This window comes from Cygnus atratus, chromosome 2, assembly GCF_013377495.2.
Source record: "Cygnus atratus isolate AKBS03 ecotype Queensland, Australia chromosome 2, CAtr_DNAZoo_HiC_assembly, whole genome shotgun sequence".
Lineage (NCBI taxonomy): Eukaryota > Metazoa > Chordata > Aves > Anseriformes > Anatidae > Cygnus > Cygnus atratus.
The window spans coordinates 29,431,174-29,446,068 of NC_066363.1; the positions used below are offsets into that span (position 1 = coordinate 29,431,174).

The 14,895-nt window shown below is 39.9% G+C and overlaps 1 protein-coding gene across 3 annotated transcripts in view; it reads left to right on the top strand.

The window, feature by feature from the left end:
* The window catches only part of SCIN (scinderin), a 67,776-nt gene that overhangs the window by 24,874 nt on the left and 28,007 nt on the right, over positions 1-14,895 (top strand). For all 3 annotated transcript variants that reach the window (XM_050709130.1, XM_050709131.1, XM_035545543.2), the window contains exon 4: positions 8,470-8,619. Coding sequence is in view for 1 of the 3 variants with exons in the window: in XM_035545543.2 (XP_035401436.1) it covers positions 8,470-8,619 (150 nt within the window). In the remaining 2 variants the exon portion in view is untranslated. The remainder of the gene's footprint in view (positions 1-8,469; positions 8,620-14,895) is intronic.

Here is a 14,895-nt window from a genome sequence, read left to right on the forward strand (position 1 = left end):
CCCATTACTATGGTGGTGCTTATAAACCAATTCATAACAGCCAGCAGATTGCTGTTTTGAAATTCAAGAGCCTGCAGGATGCTTCAAGTACGGTACAACAATGTGCATGACCTCTCAAGGGCTGTGTAAATTAAAAGTGAGAATTATGATGTCAAAAACAAAAGTATGAGAATGAATCAATTTGTTATGTATTCATCAGTATGCTTCTACTTGACCTCCTTACATCATAGGTATGCCAAGTGTAAGAGCCATCTCATCTTCCATAGAGACACTTGAAGAAAAGTTAATAATAATGTACAGACCTCTTTTGTACGGCAATTGCTTTTCATAAAAACTATGAACTTGCTATAGATTAAAACATTTACAAGAATAAAATTAACTTCTGCTTTCTAACAGTAAAAATCAAGAGGATGTACTTGTTTGAGGGTTATGACGATGGGGTATGATTCAGTATCACATTGCAAATTTACGAACTGTTCTACTTCTCCTGTAATCTCCTCTTGTCTGCACTATCTCTTCTAGGTGTCTTTTCTTTTCCTTTAAAGAAAGCAGTTTAGTCAGCATACTTATTGCTTTATAACAGTTGCTGTTTGGGAATAAATGACTGAAAGAGCAGACTCTTGCATGTGGGAGTTCATCACTGTAAGTTTCTCTTCCTAGTTGCTTTCCTTGGCACTGTCATGTCCAACTAGTCATGTCCTTTTTGTGTTATGTTTCTCCTACAACTAACTTTCTCAGTTTCACCAAGCTGAAAGTTAGAGTTTTGCTCAGGGGAGCAGGGAATTGCTAAACAAGTAGCAGAGCCTGAAGAACTAAACTAAATGGGCTTATTTACAGGTTAAAAATAAGCTTGTAACTACACACAGTGTAGTAAGCAGGCATGCCATGTTTTTCTATAAATCTGTGAAGCAATTATTTTTAGTTTCAGTAATTTAACCTCCAGCATTCTGGAAGTTAAGTTATAGTCCCAAAGTCATCAGATGGAGAAAAATGAATACTAAGCCTTTTTATTTCTTCAGTTAGTGTTCAGAGTTTGTAGTTTCCCTTCCTTTCTAGGGACTAGAAAGCTTTCTTCCCTTTCCACACCCACTTGTATGCAGCAAAGTGGCTGAAACAGAGACCGTCATTAAGACTCAGACGACTTCTAATACATTCAGACTCAGGATTCAGTTAGGTTAGTTTACTTCGTGATGATGATGTAGAAAATCCAGATCCCCTATGCTTGAGCTGCTGGTACTCAGAATGAATATACTCCTGTTACCCTTTAACACACTATGGCGTGGCAACAAATATTCCTTGAACAAACTAGTAAAACAAGTGTGAGAGGAAAAATGAATGTAGTAGGTGTATGCCTGTGGTACATCTGGCTTATTTTTATCCTGACGATTTGTTCCAGTTGAACCAAGTGGGAGACTCCTAGACTGATTACAAAGGTGCTATTGTAATTATACTAGGGCCGGGCTCATGGTGGCCTCAGCAGCATTCTGACTGAAGGAATTCAGAGTTTGTTTTGGATTATCAAAACTCCACAACTTTCAGTGGTTCCCTGTATTGCAGCTTCAACAAATGAAAGGCAGATTTGATGTAGATTTGAAATGGTTATTTTTTTTCCCTGCCTGTATCTTGAATTCAACAGTCAAGACAGGAAAAAACATTGAATAGTATTTAGAAATTGAGAAAACTGTCCCAGAAGCCTACATTAAACTGGTTCAATCCAAACATTCTTTTTGATATATGTCCATTCCTGAAAAAGTCAGTGAAAAAGGTGCTGTGTTGTAGTCGCTTCGAAGTTTAACCACTCAGTTATTTTTCCCACCACTTGAACTTTGTTTTCTTAGTCTAGCACATGTTTTTGGTTAAAAAAAGTTTCACACTCCTGCTTCAGGGCTCTCCATTTAAAGTTTCCAAAAAATTGTTTGAATTACAGACTCTAGGGTAATGTGCATATGTTTTACTTTTAAGGAGAACTGAAGGAATTAGAAGCATTTCTGTTCTGTGCAATTCATTTAAAAACATGGCTTTCCAAGTCTATTTACATGTTCTCATTTTGTTAGTCTAGTTACTTAATGGATTAAAAGGAAAGATGTCAATAGAAAGAATTGTTTCAACTTTAATGAACTCATGTGTTATCAAAACAGCTGTTTATTAATGACATGAAGAATGAATGGAGTCTCCGATGAGTGCTAGCTAATTAAGCTGATATAAACATAGGAGCATGATAAGATACACAGAAAAGCTTTGCCAATATTCATGTGTGTTCAGGCTTTGCTTGTTTTTTTTCTGCGTCTCTAGAAGTGGTATCTAGGCTCACTCAATGTTGCAATATTTTCACCCACTTTCAGTAGGAGTGCCACCCCCTTTGGACACTCCTGCACCACTGCTCCTCTCCTCCTGACCTATCGTTCTTCACAAGCTTCATCAGATTTTCTTCCAATGCACTGAAACCACTGCAGTAGCTTTGATGTTGTTAATTGTCCAGGCTTTGATCTGATTCTATCTACAAACATATGCAGCTAAACCTAAGACAAGAGAGGAGTTAAGGCAGTCACTTCACAAAACTTTTCTTGCTTTTAGCCCTTTTGTATGAGTTGTGGGTGTAAAGATAATGTGGCCTGGTGTTCCACATTAAAAAAACAACAACAAAAAACTTCAGCTGAGTGTGCTCATTCATTTGCAGTAATCCCTTCTTTGTATCTGTGTCTCTATACCTTAATGTAGTTCAGAGAAACAGAAACATCATCCTGATGTTTAGTACAGGATGCCAACAAGTATCCACAGTATAGATCTAGCTGACTCCTAAGAGTGGTATTTTTATTTATTTTAACTGACGTGCAATTACATTCTAGGAGCATGTTCTAGTGTTAGAAGTAGGCAAAAGTGGATGAGTTTAGGACACATCAGGGCTTGCCAACAAAGAATGGAGACACACTGACATGTGATACTTGACTTAATCTTTCCTTAAAGCTTCATTTTTTTATTTTAACACTTTAGAGTTTGTGGAACTATTTTAGACATCTCATTTTAGACTTTTTTTTTCCTACCAAAATTGAAGTTTCACAACAAATTTCCTTGAAATTAATTTTGAAACCTATTTAATTTACTTAGCTTTGTAATGTATCTTCCCATAGGAGAATGCAAATCAGCAATACAGTGTGGACATGGGAATTTGAACAAAGATACAGGATTAAAACATGTATGTTCAGGACATGTTTGTAGCCAGAATGAAATTTTTTCATGGATGTAAGCTTTCTGGCTTTTGCTTTCTTCATCCTTGCTAAGATTCACAGAAAAGACACAGGGATACAGACAGTGTTTTCACTTGCCTCCATACTGAGCAGGCTGCCAGTTGAATACAGAGGTGTCTGTGTTAGAGGGGAAAACTTTTTTATATCACTTTTGAAATAAGCAATTTTGTTTTTCCTCCTCTTGCTCTACATGCCATTTGGTGCTGGAGCAGGAAGGCAGGACATACACTTTCACAATCATGCTCCATACAGGGAACAGTGCCAAAGTACTATTACTCAGTTACACGAGCCATACATAATCACCCTGCAGCATGTTTCTGTATAGAAACCAAGCGTTGGGTCATTTAACATGCTGTGTAAATTTCGTGTTATTTGCTCAAGGTCTCTCTGCAGCCCAGCAGCTACCAGGAATAAAAGCTCTGACTCCACAGTGCTACTGTGCACTATGAGAAGACCCAACCATGTGTCACCAAAATGCACAGATCAGAAGACCTTGCTATGACTGCTGTGTGATACAGACCCACCTTGCATTCCTGATCTCTCTCAGCAGCTTTGGGGTGGTCACTGTGATGAGCCATGGTAACGCTTTCTCACCCTGAGCTGCTGACTGGCCAGCTGTGATCAAGTAGAGTATTGGTATCAACTGCCAGCAATATTGGGTAGCAGAATAGCTCTCTTCCACAGCATCTCTCTTAAACACTGTTAAACAGATTTAAAAAAAAAAAAACCACTGGTGCAACCTTCTGAAAATAAACTGGGCTTGGCAAAGGAATTACTGATGAATGAAGTTCCTTTTTTTCTTTTGAGATGAGTGAACACTTGAAGTCTATTTTCGTTTTATTGGAAACAATTTTTGTCAGCCTGCCAATTCCAAATATGGCTTGCAAAACAAAGCTAAAAATAGTGAACTTATAGTACAGCTAAGAAATTGTGAAGCCACTGAAACTAAAGGTAAATGCTACATTATAGCCCTTATTTAGTTCTTATGTATACATAGGTCTAAATAAATACATGAATAATAATAAAATATAAGCCAAAACCTCAGTAGCATGTTGGATGTAGTTAGATAGCTAGCTGACTTTGGATATATGTTTAGGTAAATCTAAATATTAGCCTTGCCAAGAAGTGACTCTAGCTTTTAAACATCTTTCTTTTTTTCTGAGATTAAATGTTAAAACCCATTTTGCTTAGAGAATGAAGTGAGTAAACTGTCAGGAAGACAATCTTGTAAATATCCACCTGAACCTCTATCATGAGGCTTCAAAATAAGATACTTAAAAATAATTGAGAAAATTATTTTACTTTAGAATTAAAGGATAAGTAAATCTAAGCTCCTGGAGGCTCACAGCACTGGGTACTTTACATATTTATTTAGTACTCATGGTAAATGTAGTAAAATATTATGCACTCTGGGATACTTTTATGACTTCAAGCTGCTCACTTCCTTCAATTAAATTACATGCTCAGTACCTGAGGTTCAGCTTTTTATCTTGTTACTAAAGAACACTGTCTTTTTTCTCAACTGCTGAAAATACTTTCTTATTTCTCTAGCTTCTTTTAATCATTTTTTAAATAACCAAGAAAGATGGAGCTTTAATGGTATGTGAACTCCTGATCAAGGATGTTTTCAGACACTGCTTGTTGATGACAATTTTTTATTGCAGGAGAAAACCTAAGTTTCATTTTCACAAGGTTTCTTGATAAAGAAACCTAAATAAAAAACTAATAAAATTTCATATTTATTTTGGTTTAGGGACAGAAGCATTTAGGCCATGCTATTTTGTGAGAATATTTCTATAGTTCAGAAGTTATACACAGCCCAATCATGGAAACTGAAACAACCATATACTAAAAATGAAATTGTGTATATTTTATTGTCTACCATGGAAGACTTAGCAAAATCTTATGCAAAGGGAATTCTGAGGAAAGTTTAAGGAGTATTTCTTTTGCAGTAGCTTTGAAACTGTAGTCAAGTAGCAAGTTATTATGGGATCTGAAATTAACTAAGGTAACTGTCAGTAGGATTAAATTTATTGTATTTTTTTCGTGTAGTGGTGTGAAATCCATAAGCAAAATAACAATGTCTGCAAATCAAAAAATCTGAAAAAATCTGAAATCCACTGCTGTATATTTTTAAAGGCCTTTCTCCTTACTCTGGCTGATTTGATGCATAAAGCTGGTAGATTTTGACACCTCAGTTTAGTCACTTGCTTACTGAAGGCAAACTTGGAGAGCACATGGAATAGGAGGTAGCCAGGACTTGCTGTGCAGTGAGACCTTTAAGAGATGCTAAGAAAGGAAAATGTGAATTTACTGTCTGAGAACTAAAGGTCTTTGTAATTTGCAGTGACAATTTAAGTCTCACAATATCCTGTGTGGTCAGTAAATATTCATTTTGTAGATGAGAATACTTGTTTGAGATTGCATGGCCAGTTACCAAAAAACCTACAGAAGGTTAATGTATACAACTGAAACTGAACTTTTAACCTTTCTGAATGAGTAATCTCCATGAACTGCAGCATACATACTAAGATAAAGCAATATCTGCCTGACCTCTCTAGTTAATTCTCTATATGTCATTGTCATCTTCCTTATTGCTTCTATAGCAATATATGCTTCTACTCCTGGCCTGTATAAGAAGCAGTGTGGCCAGCAGGTCTAGGGAAGTGATTGTCCCCCTGTACTCGGCTGTGGTGAGGCCGCACCTCGAGTACTGTGTTCAGTTTTGGGCCCCTCGCTACAGGAAGGACATGGACGTGCTCGAGCGAGTCCAGAGAAGGGCGACCAAGCTGGTGAGGGGTCTGGAGAACAAGTCTTATGAGGAGCGGCTGGGGGAGCTGGGCTTGTTCAGCCTGGAGAAGAGGAGGCTCAGGGGCGACCTTATCGCTCTCTACAGTTACCTTAAAGGAGGCTGTAGCGAGGTGGGGGTTGGTCTGTTCTCCCACGTGCCTGGTGACAGGACGAGGGGGAATGGGCGAAAGTTGCGACAGGGGAGTTTTAGGTTGGATGTTAGGAAGTACTTCTTTACCGAAAGGGTTATTAAGCATTGGAACGGGCTGCCCAGGGAGGTGGTGGAGTCACCATCCCTGGAGGTCTTTAAAAGACGTTTAGATGTAGAGCTTAGCGATATGGTTTAGTGGAGTACTTAGTGTTAGGTCGGAGGTTGGACTCGATGATCTTGAGGTCTCTTCCAACCTAGAAATCTGTGTCTGTGTGTCTGTGTCTGTGTCTATAGAAAGTGGAAAAGAATGAATTCCTATTTACTGCTGTTATCTCACTAATGGCTCCTGTTTTCTCACACTTCAAATAAGCTCGATTAGGAGATAGACCAAGAAGAGAATAAGTAAATTTGAGTAGTGAAATTCTCAAACTAAAGGAGACTGTGTTTTGAGAAGTCTCCCAGAACTTAGGAGAGGATGGTTGAAGCAGTTTATTGCTATAATAACTATATTTTAAAAATCTGCTTAAAATGAAACTTTTGACTTTCTACATACTCCCAAGGCAATATTTTATTAATTCTTACAAATTCTGTTTCCCTGAATCTGCACAGATATTTTGTGGAAATGTAAAAAGTGTAAAATCATATTAAAGGGAAGGTTCATATCTGCATCCAAGTATGTGTGTCCAGATTCTGGATACTGAAGCTGACGACATTTAAACCAGAACTTGGAAATATTTTTTGTTTTTAGGTCTTGAACCTATAATCAAGTTGGTAATGCCAAGCTGGAAACCCCACAGCTTTCACTGCATAACATCTACAAGTCGAAAGGGATCTAGTCCATGCGATCCTGATAGAATCATGTGAAGAAGAATCAAATGACTTTCTTCCAAAAGACGGGAGGGAAAAAATGCACCCAGCCAAGCTGATTCATTTCCTTTGAGTAGCTCCATCCAGCTTAGCCTCTAGTGGCTCTAAGTTCTGCCTCTTCTTAGTAACTTCCATCAAGATTGAAATTTAAATTCTTTATCCTGAAACACTTTGTATTCAGGATGAAGAATGGGACTTGACAAAACTGTGGCTCTTCTGTCTCTGGTGTGACTGGGTGACTGGATTAGGCTGATTCTGCTGGCCCTCCTTCCTGAGAGATGCCTTGGGTAACATGCTCTGTTCTGGATGGGTTGCACTTACCATGTTGTGTGGGCAGTACCTATACACTACCTATTTAGCCAGATGACATGAAGGGCTTTGAAGGTATCTATGAGTAGGCTACTGCCACCAGAGATTTTGCTCTTCAATGTGAAGAGCCACTGCTGTGGTTTCTGAGGAGCTCCCTGTAAAGGTGGCAACTGTAATTTGATGAATTGCCCTGGGGCAGCAGCTTACTTCTAGTTGCTGCCTCTTCTAAATGCAGGCATCTCTTATGGATGTGTCTTTTGTCTTCGTTATACCCAGTTCCTGAGGCAGGAAGGGGATGAGGTGTATGTATCTTGGGCTAGCAAGGAACTTGGTGCTTTAACTGATCAGAAGGTCAGCTTATTCCTAATCTGTAAATTTTTATAAGTCATTTATAAAGACGTGTGATATGCCCAGTTGGAAGGGCTTGCATTTATCTAAGGTTAATGTGCTTTTATGAGCATTGGATTAGCTATACGGTGAGGAAATTTTTTCAGTGAGGAAGACCTTTTATTGAAAATGCCTGTGATATCTCTTCGCACTTGAACTGGTTTGGGAGTTTGATGCAGTGAGTGACAAACTGAGTTGAGTGAATGACAAATACTCTGCAGCAGAAAGTCACCAAAATAAAAACTGGTTTGAAAGATCTCTTTTTTTTTTTTGAATAGCAGATAAAATCAGGGTTTTCATTGAGATTTTGAAATGACTTTATTTCTTGCCAGAGATGGAAACTGGCACTGCTGAAATAGCATAGAAGAGGAACTTCCAGATAAAAAAATTACAGTAGCAAATTTAGGAGTTTCAGGTTCTCTAGATAGTTGAAGATACGGCTCTATCTGCGATAAAACTGTCAAACCAAAGCTCTGACTTGTCTGAGATCAAACAATCTCCTAATATGTGGATACTAAATGACATTACATAAATATCTTCTTTACTATGATATCTAGGTGACTTAGAAATACTTTCCAAAAGAGGTCTGCTGCAAAATGTAGCTTCACTGATGTTCTGGTGGTTTAGCTTCAGTCAGATAATGATTAATAAAATATTGATTTCATAATGTTGCTCACTGTTGAATCTTATTGTTAATATGTATGTTTTTAATTATTGTAGGAAATCTATCAATGGTTTGGCTCATCATGCAATAAATACGAGCGTCTGAAGGCTGCTCAGGTTGCCCTTGGCATTCGGGACAATGAACGAAATGGAAGATCTACATTAATTACAGTGGAAGAAGGAAGTGAACCAAATGAGCTCATACAGGTATTGTAACAGGAGTATGCAGTCATTGATACAGATGTGAGTAAAAAAATGTTACACTTCAGGAGTTAAACAGGATTGGGCTCAAAACTTAGGTTCTTCAAGTAGTTCAGGATCATAGAGTTAGCTTATGGTAGGCCAGTTTATGCTTCTTTTCTATCCTTATCCAAGCAGTATTATGATATTGGGCAGTAGAGTCTGAGATAATTATCTGAAAATACTCTTTTGAGAACTAAATATTTGCTTTTTTGAATTAGGCACAGGGTGACTGAATTAACAGCAGAGCTCATACCTAAACCACACTCTCTGCTCTGTATGAAAAATGAGCAGCATCAATGTTGGATATCACCAAACAGATGGAAGTATTATGTCCTGAATGTCAAAAAAATGTAGCAAGGTACTTTGCATTACTACTTCTGTTATAAACTCTAATGTACCTAGTCTCTAGTAAGCCTAGTGAGCCTACTCATTTTTAAAAAGTTTGATCAACTCAGTCATGAAATCTGAATTCTGCTTTTTAAATATATGATTAAAGTAGAGTGGGTGAAACAAAACAAAAAAGCAATCTATGGAATTTTCACATCTTGAAAAAAACAAAACAAGCGCTGGTGAGTTGTTGCAGTCCACATCCTAATAAAGGCATTGTTACTTGGCATTTGTATGCTAAGTTAAGATTTTTCCATTCAATCTCTAAAAAGAAAGAAGAGGGCAATAGAGACATAAAGCAGTTCTTCCATAAAATGAAAAATGTGTAATTAGAATATTGTTTCATACTTCAGATTAACTTCAGGAAGTAATGCTAACGGTGCATGCAGGCATGCCATTATTTCTGATGGTGCTTATATTAAATTTTGTTTCATGGAGTGTAACTAGTGGTTGTCTAAGCAGCAAAGCATGCCAGGTGCTGAGCCTCCAGCCCTTGGCTGTGCTAGATGTGATGCCTTTGGATGATCTATCCATTTGCTTGTAAAGGCTTTTTGCCTGTGGGTGTGAGTACAGATGCGACTGTGCTTGGAAGTAGGGGAGATGGTACCCCATGCACCAGTTTTTTGAAGGGGGAAAAAAAAAAAAGACAGCCCAATCCTCTATCTGGCTCTTTACTTCCTTTTACAGGCTTTTCTCATAGACTCTGTGTCATGTATTTTATATTGGTACCATTAATAAAAAGAGCACAAGTTGACAATTAAAGCCCAAACTCCTGCTCCTTATCCGAAATGCATGAGCAAGTTGCAGCCTACCACAGCTGAGTGGCAGGTGCTGGGTGGCACTACAGGATCATGCTGGTTCAGTCCCCTGGCAGCATCCTCCTGCAGCCACCCCTCCTTGGGGTGACTGCTCCAGGCTCCACATGGAATTTCTGATAACCTGATGCTGAGTCGGGAGCACTGATCAGAACAGCTGCACTTCGCACCTCTTATCTGACTAACGTACAGCTGCAGATGTGAAGTCAGACTTATGTGCAGCTACAGCAAGGACACGGGCTGTTGAAGGGCTGGCTGTCAGGACGCTGGCTGCCTCTACTCGTTCAAGGATATGAGCAGCCAGGGTATGCTGGCCTTGCTGGTGTGTCTGCTTGCCAGCTGCGTGTAACTTGTTTTGTAGCGGCCTTGACACGTGAGTAAGAGCAGGAAAAATGCCAAGGCTGCATTTTGATCCTGTAACGCATCATTACTATATCAGGAAATAAATCTTTTCACACGTGGCCAGCAAGGTATGAAGGATGGATGTACTTCAGCTTTTCCTTTTGGGTTGTGAATATAGAGGGAAGAGGAGTGGGTAGTTGCATGGAAATAGGTTCAAGTGACCCTGTCAGCAGCCAGGGTTACTGCCTAGTGCTGCCCACAGAACAGTGTCTGCAGCTTGCCTGTGGCTGTCCCCATCGCTGCAAGCTCTGAAGTGTGCTGTTAATGAGGCAGGATGATAGTTAACCTAATAAATATATAAAGCCTATTAATCCTTATTTTTGCTCACAATCTATCTAGTTCATGGTGTTCTTCACTTTGATTTCTTGTTATTCTCACACAATTGTCTCTAACTTGCTGTAGTGTTTGCTTGGGCTGACTGCTCGGAAATTAGCATAATGCTTGCTTCTTCCCTCAGTATCATGCAGTTATGGGCAAGTGAAGGGAAGCTGCTGTTCCTGTCCCTGATTGATTTTTTCCATTCCTGCTTTCCCGGAAAAAAAGTGTGATTTCTTCTTTTCTAGGAGAGAGTACTGTGTACTTTATTCGTTTTTTCATCTAGTGGATAGCTGACAGCAGAATGAGATTTCCTGACGTTACCTCCTCTGATAAATGTCAGGAATGATTTTCCCCTCCTGTGAATTTGAAGCCCATCGCGTTCAAACATGGTGGCTTGGCTTGCTCATGCAGCACTGCTAGCCAAGTGTTCACCAGGCAGGGGCTGACATGCCCACCACAAGTACCAATGCAAAGAGCTAACTGATTTTTTTTTATCCCTACTCCACAATCACAGTGAATCACCTCTCAACCAGTAAAGCAAGACTACTGTGTTTTATCCCAGTACTGAGGCAGGACGCAGAGATGAATTCAACAAACCCTGCCAGATATCTCTCCTGCCATGGGATTAACAGAGGCAGCGGTGGGCTCGTGGTTCCTGGACAGCTTGTTTTCCCTATGGGGAGCTGTGGGTGAAGTGAACTGTTCTGACAAGAGCAGTTGCCTGCTCCCAACCAGCCTCTTTTAGCAAGGACCTGGGATCAGGCTGCCCTGCTTGTACAATGTGCCAATGGGAAAGTTGTCTGGAGCATGCTGTAGGATAAATTGCTGTGGCAGGTCAGCACAATACAGCTTGCTCACCCTAGGAAAGGAGAGTGGCTAGAAGCTGGGTACATGAATAGCTTTGACAGTGGCAACCCCTTTTTTCATCTGCTGTTGTGACCAGGGGCTGCTTGGGAACACGCTGTGATCATCCTGTGCTCACTCTCAGGAGATCCAATGTGTCTGGAAACCTCGGACCTGCTGCGGGTGTACAGAAGGCCTCGTGAGATGCTGCAAGAATAACTGAAATTCTTCCACTAACAAAGCAGAAATTTTCTTCATAAGCACAAAGATACTTAATCCACCTGGTTTCCCCTCTGTGTTTGCATTTTAGGTGAGGTACTGACTGGCAGGTTTAAATAGGAATTGCTGTATAAGATGGCTGCCTTGAATATTTCAAAAATAGTGACCACCCTAGACAAATTGCTGCTGCTGCTGCTCGGTAACTGTGACTGCTCTCTACACTTGCAGCTGCCCATAGTAAAATTCATCAGATGCCAATGCTGCTCTGGTTTTAACGTGTAAACAGCTGAATATTTACCCATTCTTCTGAATCTTAGGCCTGAATGTTCAAATTGTGCTACAGAAATTTCTTCACCTTCATGGGACCAATCCAAAAACAGGTCTTGGCAATCATGAGTTAGATTTTTTTTTCCTGTAAAATGATCACATTAGAGTTATTGCTAACTCAGCTTTTTTCTTTAAACCAAAAGGAAAACTAAATATGTGGTTTCAAAGCTAACCTAGGACCAAATCCTCTAGGGTCAGTTTCTAGCCCTGTCGGAAACCTCCTCAGGGTGAGGTTTGATGCTAATACTTGGCCTTCTGCCTGCCTGCCCTGCTAAGCAGGGGTTTCATGACACTGTGTGTATCCAACAGATCACTGAGATAACTGAGTGCAGCCACAATAACAGGTAGCCGTGCTTGGGACAGACAATTTTCTAACTGTGGTTAGAATCTCCTAATTCTGAAGAGAGGACAAAACTGAGGAAGTTTTTTAGTTAGCAAGTTGAAGCTGCCTGCAATAATGCACGAAACAGAGTTCTGAGTCACCTAAAAGAAAGATACAAAGCACCCAGTCCTCCGTGCATAGCACATCAATAGTTTCATCTAGTATGCTAAGATGAAGTTGGAGAGGAAGAGAAAGTCTTAGTGTATTAGTGTAATTTGATATATTACACACCCTAAAAGATTTTTAGATTGGCAGCATTGTTCTAGCTACATAGACCGATCTCCCCATGATAGATTTTAAGTATCTCAGACACCTGTGACACCCTGGATGTGGCTGAGCAGAGCTGCCTGCAGGGTCTAAGAGCTGATGAAAGCTGAGTTTTAACTAGACTAGGTATTGAGCCTGCATCCGCCCCTTCCATTCAATCATGAAGTGTTCATCTAATTTTCAGGGTGATTCTTGTTTTCTATGCAGTCCAAACTGTCTGATCCTTTGGATTGTTCTATTTTTCCTTACAAAGGATTCCCTTAAAACTGCAGCACATGCGATTGTTGCAGCTTTTACTGCTGAGACTTTTGTCTTTTATTTGATTTTTGTAAATGTCTTTGATGGTATGGCTGAAACAGTGAAACTTGAGAAACTTGACTGCTGAGGTCTCAAACCACAGGAAGCTGAACAATCATTTTAGTAGACAACTTTGAAACCACTCTTCTGCCTTTAAACAAAAAAAAAAAAAAAGGCCATGACTTCTGTTTACTTACCATTTGCAGTTGTCCTGTGCCTGCTTTGTTAAGAGTTCTAGTGGCCTTACAACAGATGAGTGTAGTCTCACTTTTCATATAATACTTACGTAAATATTTAGCTAGTTTAAATACTGAGGAATAGAAGGAACCTCTCTGTCCTTTCTGATAATGCAGCCATTCTCCTCCCTCCTTTTTATGTAAAGCTCTGCAGAACTGCTTAATTCTGAGAATTCCGGAATGCGATTGTATTCAAGGATGATTGTTTTTGGCTGTGGTGTGAATAAATACTACACCCGGAGGTATGCGAATGGTTTGATCATATTACAACCAGTCACACCTTTCCACCCCAGTGACTGGAAAGAGAGCAGCAGCACTACACAGTGCTAACTCCGTCACGTGGATCAAGGCTCAAGAGCACAAAGTGCTCACAACAAATGCAAGTTTCAGAGGCTCCTTCTCTAGAGACCCAACTAATGTGAACATCAGCATAATGACAAGCTTCAGTAAACCTTAGATTAGCCAGATAGGTCTCTGGGTAAGGTGGGCAGTGGCGTAAGAAGAGCAGGACCACTCCTTTCTTGTTAAATTTAAGTCCTTAAAACTTATTTGCTACAAAACAGAGATACTTCCCAAAGGCAGCACGAGAGCACAGCGAGGTAGCTGGCAAAACTGAGGCTTGCTGTGACTTGTGCCTAGCATTAATGGGTTGGACAGTGCAAGGGCATGCTTCTCTGAACGAGCTCGGCAGGTTCCTGCAGTCACATGGATCACTGCACAAGGTGCAACGAGCAGCGCGTGCCCTGCTAGTTGGGTACCTGCTCCTCTCCCAGGAGCCAGCAAGAATAGGCTCTGCTATCACATCTGTAAAAGCAAAAAATTGCTGTAACTGCTCTCCTAACATTTGCATTTCTTCTTGTTCCCTCGCTTTTGGTTGCATTACGGGGTGAAGCTTATTTGTTTTGTATACAGAGGTGTGGAGGAGCGGTGGGAGGGTGGGTAGGTGGCACAAGAGCGGGAGGAGGGGGAACTCTGTGGAATACAACCCCTGGGCATGTGCAAGGCATCAAATAGTTATTTAATCACTTAGCTTTTACTTGGTTTTACTCAAAGGCCGTATACCACGAATTGCACATAACTATGGTCCAGCCTGACCTGTTCACTAGAAAGAAAATACCAAATATAAAAATATCTTAATGATGTTCTCTTAGGGCAAGTTATGGATGTCTCTGGGAATATGTAAGCCAAGGTAATATCTTTTATTATCTAAATTGAGGCAGTTGTAAAAAAAAAAATTAATGGGCAAGACTCCAGGGAATTTTGTGCAATAAATACTGGAAATGAATTTCAGTAACAGGGCAGAGGCAATATTGAGCAATCAGGTAAACAAAGGAAAGTGAATGCTCTTATAGAAGGGGGATGACAATGGGACGTACTCTCTCTCAGGTAAGCAGTCAGATGCGCACAGAGAGGAACTAAATTTTAACGACAATATAAAGGTTTAAGAAAGCTGATGGACAGAAAATAGCAACAGTAATGCTATTCAGACCCAGAGACAACTTTCTCAGCTTGATTTGAAACTGTGTCAAATTTACACCTCAGAAAGGTGAGTGCACTTCACTGAGTGGTTTGGGTACGTGCACATGCCTGCAAGAACAGAAGTTAGGTCTTCATTTTGAACAGTTCCTCAGAGTTTGTAGGATATGAAAATAGTCCAGAAAAAGATAGTGCACATGCTTATTCACCTTTCACAGCTGCTCCTATCCCATCCAGGGAATGAAAGTTTAATCATTACACTGTTAAATTT